This window comes from Alligator mississippiensis, chromosome 3 (genome assembly GCF_030867095.1).
Source record: "Alligator mississippiensis isolate rAllMis1 chromosome 3, rAllMis1, whole genome shotgun sequence".
Classification (NCBI taxonomy): domain Eukaryota; kingdom Metazoa; phylum Chordata; order Crocodylia; family Alligatoridae; genus Alligator; species Alligator mississippiensis.
The window spans coordinates 138,129,812-138,145,498 of NC_081826.1; the positions used below are offsets into that span (position 1 = coordinate 138,129,812).

Below are 15,687 nucleotides of genomic sequence, written 5' to 3' on the forward strand. Positions count from 1 at the left end.
AGCCAGGGTTTGCCTGAAGGGAGGGGGCAGTCCCCCCCTGTAGACTGGGCTGCATCCCTGCCAGGCTTGCCCCCGCCCCCACGTTAACCAGTCCTCACTGCTCCAACTAGGGAGGAAAGGGGCAAGGCCAGGCCTGCTCTCTGGAGCAGACAGCCCAGCCCAGCCCAGCCCAGGGCTGCAAAGCTTGCCGGGGGACTGTGATTTAACTTGAACCAGGAAGGGGTCTGGGCATTGCCACCTGATGCCTCCCAAGTCTGGGGACAGCACCCGATCGCCAATGGGGGGTAGCACTTCCGGTTTCACAACTGGTGCTTCCAGGGGATGCACAGCCATGCACCCCCTATGTGTCACCCATGGGTCTGCTACAGAAGTTTCATAAACCAGTTTGACCCAAATCAATTAACTCTGATACTACTTTCTACTAGGTTTATCTTGAACCAGTTTCACCCAGTTTGAAACTGGTTTATGTGCACTGATCTTATGTTCTGTTACAGGTTTAAACCAGTTTCTGATCACTTAAACTGGTTTAGGTGTAAGGTCTGTTCCTAGCCTGGGTGTCCTGCTCATGTCCTCTGAGAGGCTTCAGCTATCATGTGCTCTGAGCATGACACATTAACAGGATGAGTCTTCTCTCAGACTGCAGTGGTGATAAAAGCCATTTCTATGTATTAGTCTAGTGAATAAAGCATTCACCCTGGAAGTCACAGAGCCAGATTCAATGTCCTCTTCACCCCCAGGAGGTTCTGTCTTTTTACATGAAGCATTCATTAAATAAAATGTAGCTATAGTTCTTGTAACAGGAACCAGAAGTCAGGACCTCTCCTTTCTAGCTGAGAGTCCTTAGAGCTAGGCTGTACAGCTTTGTTCCTTCTTGCTGCTTTCCCTGAATCCACGCAGCTTGCATGCTTTGCTGCTTAGTGATCCAGCTTCAACAGGAAGGATGGGGTATATGCAAGCATTACATTTGGGTTTCCCTAACCGAGCTTAGGGCAGTTTAAATGACCAGGCATGTAGGTATTCACAGAGCTTAAATCGCACAAAAATGATGCGCCCCATTTAAAGTTAGTTCCCCTTAGAGGGGAACTAACTTTAGATTGGCCTGGGTTAACCTGGTCTAAAATGGGTTAGCCTGGCCTAATGAATACCTGTGTGTGTTCACAGCTGGTAAAGCTCAGCCACTCACCACAGCCTCATGGCTGTGCTGTTTTAACCCCCACAACTACTGCCCTTTGGATCCAGCAAGCCCTTCACCCCCTCCTCTTCCTTTCCCCGACGGCCCAAAATGACTTTCTTCTGGCTGCCCACACAAATACCTGCACTTAGCAGAATCCAAATTGGGTTTAGGCAGCTCAAAGGAAGCTGCCTAATTAGTCAGGTCTTTTGAAAGCTTGTTCACACCTATGAACTGTGCTGTCCTGCCCCCAACAACATACATGCTTGCATCTTCCCTGATTGATAGCCTGTTGGGTTAGAGCACTTCCATGGGAGGGAAAAGACGTGGGATTGAGTCCCCTGCTGCTAGAGAACACTGAGAATCTTGTGCTCTCTTTTCCAGAACAGGTTTTCTGATCAGAAGGCTGTTGTTGAGAAGGTGGGTGGTGACAGCACTCTGCCTTGTTTAAAGAGCAAGTTGAGGCTCCTACCTTCAAGGGAGGATTCCTGCCTCTGGGTGCTGAGCAGATGAAGGCTCTTCTCTGCAACCTTGAGAGATGAGGGTTTCAGATGTACTCCTGTGATTTGTATTTTTCATTGGCTAGTTGAAGACATCTTCCTGCTCTGACAGTGGGTTTTTTTTTTGTTTTAAGTAGCCAGTCTTAGGTGCCTGTCAGCTGCCACTCCTTTAGAAATGCTAACTGAAAATGTTCTGTTGAATTGGGGTCTATACCCCTAATTTCTATGTTTTGTTGTGTCGATATGCAAATTGAAAGTCATTTAGGGCTCGGATCAGAATATTAATTAAGCAAAAGCCTTGTTTTAAAGATGTACATAATTCCAGAGCCTTAGGCATTTTGCATCCATTAATCTACATTTAATAATAGTAATTCTACTTTTGTCTTAGGCACAAGTTAAGGGAAACCAAGAACCTGTTCTGACCTGTTCTTTTAGCCAGTACATCATTTGAGCACACATTAAGAAAAAAGAAAACTTTCTGACTTACGTAACCCTTCAGTATTGCTTCTTACCACAGGATACACTGTAATTCCTTTCAGAATGACCCCAGCAACACTGATATTCCAAACGTCACTTTTTTTTAAAGAAAATAAAAGGTTCCAGTATGTCTTTCAAATGCCTTTTCTTCAATTCATAATGTTTTGATTTACTATATAGTCTTTTCCCCAATATTAAGTAAATAATGATTGGTAATATAATATTATATTATTATATTATATTATATTATATTATAATATTATAATATTCTGTATTTTCTTTTAATCCCAGGATTGTCATAATCTCTTATCCAAATACCCCTTTACCTCTTCCCCACAATCATTTCTTGTTTTTTTAGTGTTATAACTCAGCTCAAAATGGGAATTTGATTCCTGATTGAAATCGTCCCTGGTTAGCATTTGATGATGTATACCCAATACCCATTTTTTTTTGCCTTTTAACTTGTTTTATCTTATCTAGCTGGTACTAATGACATTTAAATCCAGAAATGTAATCACATTTCCAAATGCCTGTATTTTATTTCTCCTTCACCTTCATGATTAGTCAAATGGCAATAGGTATTTTCATTAATGACTATGCTGTATGCAGTATTTGCTTTTAAGAGAAATGATTTATGTGAACTTTGGGTACGTGCAAATGCACTGAATTAAGGTCCAAGAAGATTGTATATGATTTGCAGCGCAACTTTTTAGCATTGGATATTAATGTTATTCTTCAGAAATACAACAGAGTTGCAAAATGAGTTTTTGTATTTTTTGTGAGGGGTTTTTTCTCTTCTCTTGATAGTCAAGGATTTATGCCAATATAGTAATTTTTATTCCACAGCAGGAGATAAGAAACTTGAGAATGAAACATCTTTTGCTTTTATTATGCAAAAGAATCTGTGTCATCTGCAGTACAGCACATGTGGGCAGTATTTGAGAAGCACTCGTCGAGGATATCAGTCCCCTGTATATTACAAACTCAGCCCAGGTTTTGGAGAAAGAACAGGGTCAGGGAAAAAGGGCGTGTTCCTTGCTTGAACTATTTGTTGGCCCAGATGTAAAGCAAAAGGTATAAGATTGTGTTGGAAATAATGGAGCTGAAAAGCTTTGTCTTTGTTCCTGTTCTCTGCTAAATGAAAACAGAAAAATATTTGTTTTCAATAGTAGCAGCTGTTAAAAAGTTGTATCCTGTCCCAGTCTTCCTGCAGAAACAAAGTTCTGTTTATTGTTTCCTGGCTTCTTACAGAGAGCTTTCAAAAGAAAAGTGTCGGCAGCAGAAAAGGAGAGAGAGAGGTGGCTGTGTTAGTCTAAATCCATTTGTGCATCTAATAGTTGGAATGTCATCTGGCCCCAATTTCCCAAAATATCCCAATCCAGGTTTTAGCCAGAATGCCAGACCTTTCTCACTATAGCTCTCTGTTAACAATAAATAGTCTGTCTGAAAGGAGGGAATTTTACTTTGGACATAAGTATTTGTTGCAAACAAATGGTTTAAAAAATATCAGTAGAAATAGCAATTTATAAAAGATAACCCTGTCAGCAAAAGCCTGCAACTGAGTTCATGGATAGCATAAGTAAATAAAAAAACAAGCTATTGCTACTACCATTTTGGCTTTTCTGTGAATTCAGAGATTATGGTCCTATACTCTATCCTAATAGAATTCTTCTTCTCAAATTTAGGAAGGTCAGAGATGCCACTGGAGTTGATATTAATATGCGTGTAGGGGTGCATTCTGGAAACGTCCTTTGTGGTGTTATTGGGCTACAGAAATGGCAGTATGATGTATGGTCCCATGATGTTACACTGGCAAACCACATGGAAGCTGGAGGTGTTCCAGGGTAAGAGTGCTTTCTGTTAATTTTTGCACATACGTGTTTTACTGTATTTCTCTATAAAATAAAATAAGGCACCAACAAAAATCTTATATGAAGAAATATTAACTAATACTAAGAGCAGGCTACTGATACTAACAGTCATGGTTGCTAGCTGTGTTGTTGGGGAAGGACATGATTTGTGGCTAGATTTTTGTGCCTGAAAAGCTCCAGACTCATTTTTCTTTCCCTAATTTGTGCATATTGGAACGTTGAAAATGCGTGTTTGTTTCACTTATGAAAATCTGTGTTAAAAACTGTGTTGAAAATGTCTGAATATTTGTAATACTGTGATGGTCATTTTTTTAAAAAACCATAATTTCAGCCGTGTTCACATTACTTCAGTCACTCTGGCGCATTTGAATGGAGCTTACAAAGTGGAAGAAGGGGATGGAGATGCCAGAGACCCATATCTGAAAGAACATAATGTTAAAACCTACTTTGTGATCAATCCCAAGGTTAGTAGTACTTGCCTCACAGTTGCCAATTATAGTTATGTTTTGAAACAGAACCATTCATGTTTATGTTTTTAATATATGATTTTTCAGAAACTATCCAGATGAAATTTTTGTTTTTTTAACTCGTTGCCAGCTAATGCAGTTTGTGTATTAGCGTTGTTGCAACAAAATGTTCTTTGACATACATCACGAGACTGATCTTGAGAAATAATGAACATCTGTAACTCTCACAGATAGGATTTGGAATTGGTGGTTCGCAGCACCTATCTGTTATAGGCCCTACTTTTATATAGGTATATACCTATATAAGAGTAAGTACCATATAAGAGTATGATACAGTGTATGTTGTGCATTAGAGTTAACAGTTAGATTTATACATTATTTTTTCTTCCTCTTCCCTTTTTACTTATGATTAGGGAGAAAAACGAAGCCCACAGCACCACATCAGACCCAGGCACACCCTAGATGGAGCTAAGATGAGAGCCTCAGTTCGCATGACCCGGTATCTCGAATCGTGGGGAGCAGCCAAGCCGTTTGCACACTTACACCACAGGGACAGCATGACCACGGAAAACGGCAAGATTAGTACCACAGTATGGGCCCATTTATGTCATTTCAATCAGTTTAGCTGTCTTGAAAAGATAAAAGACCCCTTTGGTATTGTTTTATTCCCTGCTAATTAAAAAGCATACCCAGGTTTTTTTGATATCCAGTTTTAAGGGGCTGATTAGAATCCAATCCAGGTCATGGGAGCCCTTCTGTTGACTTATTTAGATGCTTAATTAAATTGACTTCAGCTGCTAATGGGCCAGATTTTGTTACCCCGTATTGTGTCCACAAAGATTGGCTATTTGAGCCGTCTAACTCCTTAATGATCTTCAGATTTTCCCAGTAACTGTAGTACATCAAAATAAAAACATATAGTGATTGCAGAATCCTTGCCGCAAAATGCATCAGGATATCATATTTGGTCACCAGATAGCTGTAATTGTGATGAGTGCTGGTGTCAGGAATCCTCATTTAAAAACAAATGTGCCTATGTAGACACCTGCCCAGAAGTGTCTTGATTTTCAAAGATGCTTAATAACTCCAACACCCATGGAAATCAGTGGGAGTTTGGGCACTGATCTCAGTGGTGCCACGCTTGCATTGTGAGCAGTGAAACTGATAGGGAAAAACCTTTCTGGATCCAGGCAATTATAATTAATAATAACATGCTTGCAATTGGAGTTTTCACTAAAGCTTGTCATCTTGATCTCCATCTCATTCCCTTTTTTGTTCTTTATTAAAATTGTTTTAATAGGGAAAAGCTCATAAATGTTAGAATGTTTGAAACCCTTCATGTATATCAGTCTGGTAATGAACCCTGCAAATATTTTTATTTCTATAGTCCTTGATAAAGTGGTTAGCCTGATAATACATTTTTAAAGTAAGGAATAGTTTCAACTGTTTTGTAGTTGATACAGTTTTTCTTTTGCTTTTTTTTAGGATGTTCCTATGGGCCAATATCATTTCCAGCGTTGCAGAGAAAGGTATTTATAAATTCATTAATCTAAAGTACAAGAACTAAGGCATGCTTGATATTAAAATGTTGTGAGCCATTTCTTACCAAAGTATGATTTTTAGACTAGATTCTTCTATTCCGGAGACTTGAAGTAAAAACAGGCATGTTTTCAAAGTAGTGCTTATTGGCTATAGATGCACATCTTGCTATCAAGTAGCAGAGCTCTATATATTGATGTGCTACCAGTCCTATGAAAATTTTATATTGAATGCAGTTGTCTTATTGTACATTATATTAAATATCCTGTTAAATCTTTTGGGGTCCCCCTTCATATATCATATATTTTTGGCTGTTAGGTATTTCTAAGCAGTGTTCAGTTCAATGTACACCTCCATGGAAAAAATAAGTTTGATGAAAGACTGATATGTGCCATCTTCTGTGTCAGTGATAGAAAAATATATATACATTCATATGATAAGGCTTAAATTGTCATTTGGTGGCTATTTTTTCCAGTTAGTAGGTCAAAAGTAGAGAAAATGGATACAGGTGAACTGAACATGTTCTTTTAAACCCCCCAGAGAAATTCTTTGAATTTCAAAATAAAAAAGGGGGTGGGGGGCATAGAAGAAGAGTCTTGTTTAAAAATACAGTCTTCATTGTATTGTAAGAAAATTGAGATAGTTAGCAGATTTTTAAGAATCTGAGAAAGTTAAACCACAGATAACATGTTTCCTTTTCTTATTATAAGTGACATGATGAATACTATAAAAATACTTTAAAATAAGTATTCCATTAAAAATGAAGTACTTCATTTCCTTTGCTTTAGGGGCAGTTCCTCCTTCCTATAGTGCCTCTTTAGTTTTTCTTCACGTCTTTGCTCCGTAAGCATCTCATATGCCAGTCACAGATTACCAGAGAGCAGGGCATTCCTATTTCATGACTTTTCTGGATGCTGGCTGGTTCTGGCCAGTCCTTAAAACCATATTTTACCTTTAAGACAAAAGCACATTGGTTCAAATTGGATAGTGTGCAGAACTCACGTATGCCAGCACAGTAGTGTTGTAATTACTGTTTTTACGGTAGTATTTTCAGCACATGATGTTTCTTTAGGATTATCAAAATACCTTTTCTTGATTTTAAATTGCTCTCAAAAATAGATACAAAAAAGTATCCCTCTATATGCTACAGTTATTGCACAATTAACTGAGAGTGGCTACATAGGCAAAGTACCTATCATGCCATAAAAAGCTCCAACCAGCTATGAAGTTAGACTTTAAAAATGTATACTAACTTTATAGCTGATTGGTATCCATCTTTAACTTGCATGTCTAGCAGGGTCTCCCCTGTAGCTGCGAGCCCTGTCTGTTGACCAGGCTCTCACCTGCAGCGGTGCATCATGTCCAACTGGGGCTGGGAGTCCCACAGCTGAGGGGACTTTAGGACCTAGCAGCACCCCACAGCTGCCAGGACTCAGTGTCCTGCAGTTGCAGATGCTGGGTCCTGGCAGCCGTGGGCCACAATTGCAATCTCTGGGCCACAGGGGTATGTGGGTTGCCCTCACAGTTTTGATCTCCTGACCATGGGGGTGCGTGAGGTGCCCCCACAGCTGGGAGATCACAGCTATGGGAGCTCCATGCATCCCCAGGTCTGGGAGACCACAGCTGCTGTTGCCTGCAGGAGCACCATAGCTGGGGGATTTCAGGAGCTGTCTCTCAGCTGTGGGGGTGCACAGGGTGCCCCCATGGTTGGGAGCCCCTTAACTAAGAGGGCTTCCAGCCACAAGAGCTTGCTTCTTGTTGGTGCAGGGGAGCCCAGGATCTGGGTCCCACTTCATCGGCAATGAGGCACTGTGGGGTATAATGTGTGATCCCACAATCACACCTCCTGCCTGTGCATATGGCATGGCAGGAGGAGCAATTGTCTGGATTGCACAATAGATCCCATTGCACCTGTAGCTGCATGGGGGCGGGGGCTGATTGTACAACTTAACATGGAAACACAACATAAAAACCTGATGGCCAAGATGTTTTTGAAACCAGAAATTTTAAGTCAGGCTCCTGTATTCATGTTTAGATGCTTAAATAAGGGGACTGATTTTTTTTTTCAGGAACACTGAGCACTTTGCTCCCACTGACCTCAGTGAGGAAAGCTGTTAGCTAGGCTCACAGCACCTTTAAAAACCTGGCATTTATTTATGTCTACATGCCTACGTCCGGTTTTTTGAGCCTCATTATAGGCTTCTGTAAGTGAAATATTTAGCTCCTATGACTAAATGATTTGTTCATATTAGTAATTTACTGATTGTCTTATTTAATATTATATAACACTATGTCTGTTTTCATTCTAGACTGACTGTCCAGGGTATAAAATAGGCCACAAATACATAATATATACCTAAGCTGTATAGCATTCAGTAGGCATAAAATCAATTGGGTTGTATAAAAAAGCAGTGTGGTTCTATAGAAGTTACTCTAAAAACCTAGGATATCTTTTTTTGTGTGGTTTTGAACCATTCTGTGGGAACTTGGTTCTTTCCAAGGATCACAACTTTGATGTGATGGAGAGTTTTGTGTGCTACCAGTGACCTTGAGATCAGTGCTGTCTGGAGTTTTGTACTCCTCCTGGTAGGGTCACAATGTTGGGTGAGATTTCCAAACTATCAGTGATCCAAAAATAATAAATAAAAGTCCTCATTGGTGGAGCAGGAAGATGAAGAAATAATACTTCACAATGGATGCAGAGGCAGATGAAAGCTGCACAAGAATAGAAATGTCCAGTCTTCTAGGTTTTCCTTCCCATTAGATTGAAATTTCTGTGAAGTGTTGTGTGGTTGCTGATGCACAACAGCATCCCCTTGTTAAAAGAAGACATGCAAAAGTGTTTTCCTTCAATAACAAGTTTTGTAGTGATGGGAAAGTGATGATGGGACACGTGCTACTGATAACCAGAAGCCCCTAGTCGTGTACCTACACTGGGGCAATAAATGTATGGTGAATGTTTTGTACTTGGAACTGAGACAGGTGTGCAATTCAGCAGCTGCTACTGTGATGAGCCCTCCTATTCAGGATCCACTCTGCGCACCCCACATGGGAAGTGGGCCAGAGAAGGTGGTCTAAACATCATCTATCTCATTTCACCTGGCTGAAAAACTGCATCTAGTGGCATCACTTCATCTGTGGTCCATATCAAGTAATGAAATTTGCAATTTTGGGAACATCTGCACCCTGATGGACAGCCCTAATGGTGGCTGACTGGAGCAAAAGGCAGCACACAGGGCTGGAGAAATTGCACAGTTTGACATTAACATTGCTGCACTTAGTAAAACCAGGAATGGAGGAGCGTGGCAGCTCACAGAGCATGCTGGTGGCTACACCTTTTTTTGGAAAGGAAATATAAAAAAAAGACAGACACATTCACAGCATTGTTTTTGCTATCAAAATCAAGATTGTTACTCAAATGCCAGAATGTCCAGTTGGCATCAATGAGCATCTCATGACCCTTTGTCATCTACTGGCCAATAGACAACATCAGTGCGCGTTCCCTGATCCTTGATGCAGATGATGAAACAGAAAAATTATATTCTAAACTCGACCAAGTCCTGTCATCTGCCCCAAAGAAGATAAGATAATTCTTTTTGGCAATTTCAGTGCTAGAGTGGCCAAGGACTCTAAGCTATAGAAAGAAACACTTAGAAAGGAATGCATGGGGAAAATTCATTCAAATGGTATTTTTCTACTGAGCAAGTGTTCGGAGTATGATCTCCTTATCACAAATTCCTTATTGCACCACACCAAGGCAACAAATGAAAGACATTATGCATGCACCTCTGCTCAAAACACCAGCACTTGATTGACTACATCATAGTGAGTACCTGGGACAGTTGCATCATCCCAGGTTCATATAAATTATGTTGGAGGCCAAACATAGTGGCAGAGAGATCCATTTCTGTGGCCCACAAAAGAAAATTTTCTCTTTTGTTCATTATAGTAGTTTTTAAAAATTACATAATGAGAAGCCTGAGGTGCTTTTGAAACTAACATTTTAATGAAAAATTATTTCAAAACCTGCTGCTGAAAAGAACTGTATCCTCTAATCAGAACAGTGCACACCACAGGAAGGAGCAGTGTGAACTAAGCAATGCCTCGGTGAAGAATGCTTGATTATTTTTCAGTGCAATGGCATGTTATTACCTTGTCATGCAAAGCTGACAAAGAGTTACCAAAAATAGCTATAGCACATGGGGACATATTTTAGGGAGCTGAGACTATCAAATTATGTTTTATAAGTTCATTACATAACCAAGGAGCGGTCTGTGCTTCAAAAAAGAATGTCCCTAACTCTAGTTTTCTACAAGCTTTTCTATTTCTTTTTTTTCTAAGAACTGCTTTAGCTTTTAGACTGTAAGTCCTTTGAGGCAGAGGCAAGGATGGTTACACAGGAAAATGTTTTTAAAAAGCCTAGCAGGAGAAGATCCAGTCTAGTAGAGGCTTTTACATACTACTATGATATTGGTGTGAAATTGTTGTTGTTTCATTCCATTTAATACCAACCCCTAACATTATTTAAAGTTAATATTTATTAAAAGATCAATACTTTTTTTCCAAATGGATAATTTCTCACCATTTTTCATTGCAGAACAAAATCACAGAAGAAAAGGTTTGAAGAAGAGCTAAATGAGAGGATGATTCAGGCCATTGATGGAATCAATGCTCAAAAGTATGTTTACATCCTGAATCATCTTGTCCACTCAGCTTTCACAGTTGTCTACAATGGGTGCCAGCATTACTGCTGTGTCTTGTCTGGGTGCCCAAGACTCAAAAAGCCATAGAGATGCCACCCTTAGCAACTTAGGTTTAATTATATTTCAAAATGAGGAAGCCACTAGTGAAAAATGTAATTGTGTTCATTTAAATTCTCATGCTTTATGTAAGTACACTTAAAACAGTAGTTAAAAGGAGAGAGAAACAGAGACAGAAAAAAGAGAGCTGGCAGCAAATGCTGAAAATGGGAATAATTAAAAGACACAAAAGCAGGCTGGGAGATATATATCCAAAAAGAATTAAGTGTTATGCTACTGTAGCAGTATTTCATATCTCCTAGCTGTGATTCTTTCTGAACGTTCTCATCTTTCACAGTAGAACAATAAGTGAGGCGAAGAATGAAGAGCTTGGGCTTTCTGACACAGAAATCAGAGTGGCTTAAATATTGACTGATGCTTCATCATTGTGACAGGAGTAGCTGCACAGAATATGAAGTCTGCCTTGCCTCACGATTTGATAATCATAGTCTCAAATGGCACATGGATTCTTTAGAATAGTGAATAAGCTAGATTAAAACTGTCCTGAGAGTTGTCAACAGAAGCGAATGTTGACAGTCAAGTTACACACAGAACCAAAATGAAAGAAAGTAGTTTCTCCAGTAGGCAGGTAAACAAAACTGTCTAAGGTGGATTTGCCAATTGCAACTCATTCGGCATTACTGTGGCTTAGGCCACTGACAGACATTAAAAAGAAGGTGCAATGGGATCTGATGCATTATCCCAACAATAGTGCTTCCTGCCATTTTACGCTTGCATGGCAGGAGGCAGGACTGTGAGATCAAGCATCAGATCCCAGCAGTCCATCTTGTTGGTGCAGAGAGAGTCTGGCCTTGTGATCCCATGCTCCCTCTGCACTGGCAGTCTTCATTGCTGTGGCTGGGAGCCCCATCATCTAATGAAGCTCCTGGCTGTGGGAGCACGTGTTACGCCCCATGGCTGAGAGCTCCGATGAGCTGACCGGGGTTCCCAGCTGGGGGAGCAAGAGTTCCCAGCTGGGAAACTCAGTCAGCTGACTAGTGCTCTTATCCTCCAAAGCACATGGGAACACCAGCCATACATTCAATTAAAGGCATAATAGGAATCAGCGACAACGTTACTACACATTTCATGTAATAACTTTGTCAGTCATTCCTAGTTTTATCAAGCCATGAATTACATCAACATGTGGACATGTCACTGCTTAAGACCTGATTAACCGGTTAGTCACATCTTAAGTGTAACATGTCAGGGGCCTTAAAGTACTTGCACTGAAATGTGACTGTGTGAATGACATTTTGGGTTCCATAGTTATTTTTTCTCAGTGATTCCCATACTATATATTTTTTATTTTAGACTAGAGGTAAAAAACTGAAAGGAAATAACCTTGTGTATTTCCAACTGCCAATCTTACAGCCTTCACTTATTTTTTTCTGACTTGATATCAAGTAAAAACTCCATCTAAAAAACTGTTATAAAGGACAATAAGATCACTAAATTAAACACTTGAAAGTTAGAAAGCTGCAGAAATAAGGCTACCTGTGTGTGTGCCTTAAGATACAATACCAATTACACCATCACCTATGATTTTTACCACAGGATCTGTGCTTTAGTCAATGCACAAGATTGATAGTGTTCTGTGGATGAATCAGGCTTGGATAGAGAAGGAGATTGTCTTTATGAATTCTGTGCTTCAGTTCTGCCCCATGGGTTGTCAGGCTCAACAAGGTGGTCTCAAGGAGCCCTTCCCCAGATGTCACTGCTAGGTACTGGGTCATAAACATGTTTATGGTCTGCAGTTCCTTGGAGGAAAGGTTGGGCAGATAGTAGGGGTGTTGCCTCATTTCCAACCCTCTCCTAAGCTGGCTCAGTTTCTTCCATGGCAATGTCAGACTTGCCAGCAGTGGGCAGCCTGCATGGACACTCCTTTAAAGGGGAGCCTAAGATTAAGGCTGGGCTGTAAGCCCCTTGAAATCCTGCTGCCTGGGCTCAGACTCTGGTCATCCAGAACATGTATACCTTAAAAGAGGTGAAGGTTGTCCAGAGATGTAGATGCCAATGTGGTGACAATGCCAGTTTGGTCTAGTCATCCACTTAGGCCTTCTTCAGCCTCAACTAACTTTGATTCCTACATAGGCAGTGTTTATTATCTCGTGTATTTGAGGGGCTCTGTGCAGCCACCTTTGTGGAGGTTGGGGGTCTCAGGAGAGCCAAGGGAGGTAGTGTTCCTCATCATCCTCATGGATATCCAAACACATAACTGGATCTGGATCCTTGAACACCCACATTGACACCCCCTTTTCACAGGTTCCCATACTTAAAAAAGAAGGCAATACATGATCACAAAACAGCAGAATGTCAGTGTAACATTAGTGTAACTCTTTAAAGCCAATGAAATGGCTAATTGGTGGACTCTTGAAACCATTAGGATAATGAGAGTTTTAATTGAAATTGTGCCAGGGTGGTACTCAGTATTCTCATGCTACCATTAACACAGCTGCTGAGTTCCTCCCTTATACTGTATTGTGTGCTTTAACATAACAAGTGGTAAGGTAAAGTTTAGTATTTTAAAAGATATAAAAGGTTGTGCCTATATGCAGCATGGCCAAGTTAGTTACCATTACAGTCTTATCCTTTTTTGAAAAACCTTTTAATGAGTAAAATAATAACTTAAACATCTATCATATCTTACGGTGTCTAAGTTGACACAGTGTATGAGTCAACCCCATAGCAGCAGCAGGAGGGAGGCTGGGTATGATGGAGAAGGCAGTGGGAGCAGTGTGTGAGGTGCTGGAACCTTGGTCAGGCTCATGGGAGAGGCAGCATGATAGTGGGCTCCAAGGAAGTTGGTTTGGGCCCCTGGGCGCTTAGGCAGCCCATGGCCTGCTGGCAGCCAGGCACCACCACTAGAGGAAAGACTGGACCCCACTGTAGCTCAGGGGCTTCCTGGCTTGCCAGCAGCTTTCCCCCAGCTTTGGGGTTGGGGGGGGGGGGGAACAGGCAGGCTCCTCTGAAAGCAGGATCAGGCTCCTTGCTGCTTCTGCCTTCAGCATACTCCTGTGGCTAGCAGGATACCTGCCACCACCTGGAAGGGGCTGGCTTGCCCCAGGGGCAGTGCAAGGTGTTGGGCAGGTGTACAGAGGGGGGAGGGGGCCAGCCCAGCTCATGACCCCTAGCCACCCCCAGAGCCCTGCCCAATACCCTGTGCTGCCCTTGGGGCAAGCCAGCCCCTTCCTGAGCAGTGTCCTGGCAGCTGCAGGAGCTTGCTGAAGGCTGAAACAGCAAGGGGCCCAATCCTGCTTTCGTCAGAGCCTGCCTGCCCCTTCTGCAGCCAGGGGGCAAGCTGCCAGTGAGCAACTGAGCTGTGGGGGGTCCTGGTCCTTTCCTCTGCAGAAGTGGCACCCCCGGCCTGCCTGTGAGGGCTGCCAGCGGGCCCTATGCTGCCTGAGCTCCCAGGGGCCCAATCCAACTTCCCCAGAGCCCACCAGCATGCTGCCCCCCCACAAAGCAGGGCACCAGCATGGGGTCCAAGCAATGCAGCTCACAGGGTTTGGTGTAGAAATTGAGGTGGAAATGTAAAGGTAAATATTTTGGCTTCAAACCTCAACTTATACACGATGAAATACAGTAATTAATGCAAGTTGGATTTTGGGGGAGGTTTGGCCTTTATTTGTTTTAAGGGAAAAGGGTATTAGGAGAGAAAAAGAACCCTGCAAATGTTCTTGAGTTTTGACAAAGATCAAGCAGGGTTATGTGCTCTGTGTTTTGTGAGTTTATAAACACATTGCATTTCTGACTCTATTTGTGGTACTTATAAATTCTGAAAGCTTCACTTCCAATATGTTCATATTACACAAATGTGGGGCTTTGTAGTGTGAAGTACTCATTCACCAGAGGCATTTTTCTTGTACACTTAACATAAGATCTTTGTATTAGGGATCAAGTTTTAATTCCTATATTTGCTTTTGTGCTCATATTGAATTTAATTTTAATGTCTCCATTGAAATATATAAAGCTGTAGTGATTCACATTTGGTAAAAGTCTTACTGGGACTGCAGTTCTTTTTTGTGTAGAAAATGTGAACAATAGCACTAGCTTAGAGTCTACCTGTAAAATCAGTTGGACTAATTGTATAAGGAAGAACAGCTGATGAATGGGTAAGCAGATGAGCTTCATGTCCTTCTGGTTAGCAAAGTAGTTCCCATCAAAATTTATGTAATACCTTATTCTTAAAAAAAAAAAAAAAAAGTAGAAGTCTCCTGTTGAATTTAATTGTATTAGGGTTATGCCTTTCCATTTTTCAAGGAAGTTGCCAATAACTTTTCCATAAGGTTTACTCACTTTTACACACACAGGCTAGAGACAGACATTCAAAAAGCCTGAGCCTGAATTGATTCAACCATTGCAAATTAGTCTAACCTGGCTAAGCTAAATCAGTTTTGTAACCAGACAGACATCCCAGAAATGCAGGCACATGTCTGCAGTAGCTCAGGCTAGAAGCTGGGGTTCACTAGAGCAGCCCTCCCTTCCTTAATAAAACAACAGAGGGACATTACCAGCTACCTGTTGATTCTGCCTATTGATTCTACTTGTTGATTCAGAACGAATCGTAGCCAGCATGTGGTCTGCTAGCTAATACACAAACACCTCTTCAGCAAGGCAGAGGGGAAGAGGGAATTCCTGCTTAGCAGGGAGTGGTGAAGGGGAGGGGAGGAGCAGCCTGCAAGTCTCTGAAGCTGCAGCCACAGAGCAGAGGGGAGGGGCCAGAGCAGAGAACCCCACTCAGCCCAGAGAGCATGCTGGGATGCTGGGGGAGTCTGATTTATCTTAAACCAGCAAGGGGTCTGGGACAGACATTGCATAAAACAGTTTGAGCCAAATCAGTTAAGTCTGATATTACAGTCA

The 15,687-nt window shown here is 41.4% G+C and overlaps 1 protein-coding gene across 2 annotated transcripts in view; it reads left to right on the forward strand.

The window, feature by feature from the left end:
- ADCY2 (adenylate cyclase 2) overlaps nt 1-15,687 on the forward strand; it is a 430,081-nt gene that overhangs the window by 315,968 nt on the left and 98,426 nt on the right. For both annotated transcript variants that reach the window (XM_006274493.3, XM_019491125.2), the window contains exons 8-12: nt 3,834-3,992; nt 4,351-4,483; nt 4,900-5,076; nt 5,972-6,015; nt 10,623-10,703. In XM_006274493.3, the coding sequence (XP_006274555.2) occupies nt 3,834-3,992; nt 4,351-4,483; nt 4,900-5,076; nt 5,972-6,015; nt 10,623-10,703 (594 nt within the window). The remainder of the gene's footprint in view (nt 1-3,833; nt 3,993-4,350; nt 4,484-4,899; nt 5,077-5,971; nt 6,016-10,622; nt 10,704-15,687) is intronic.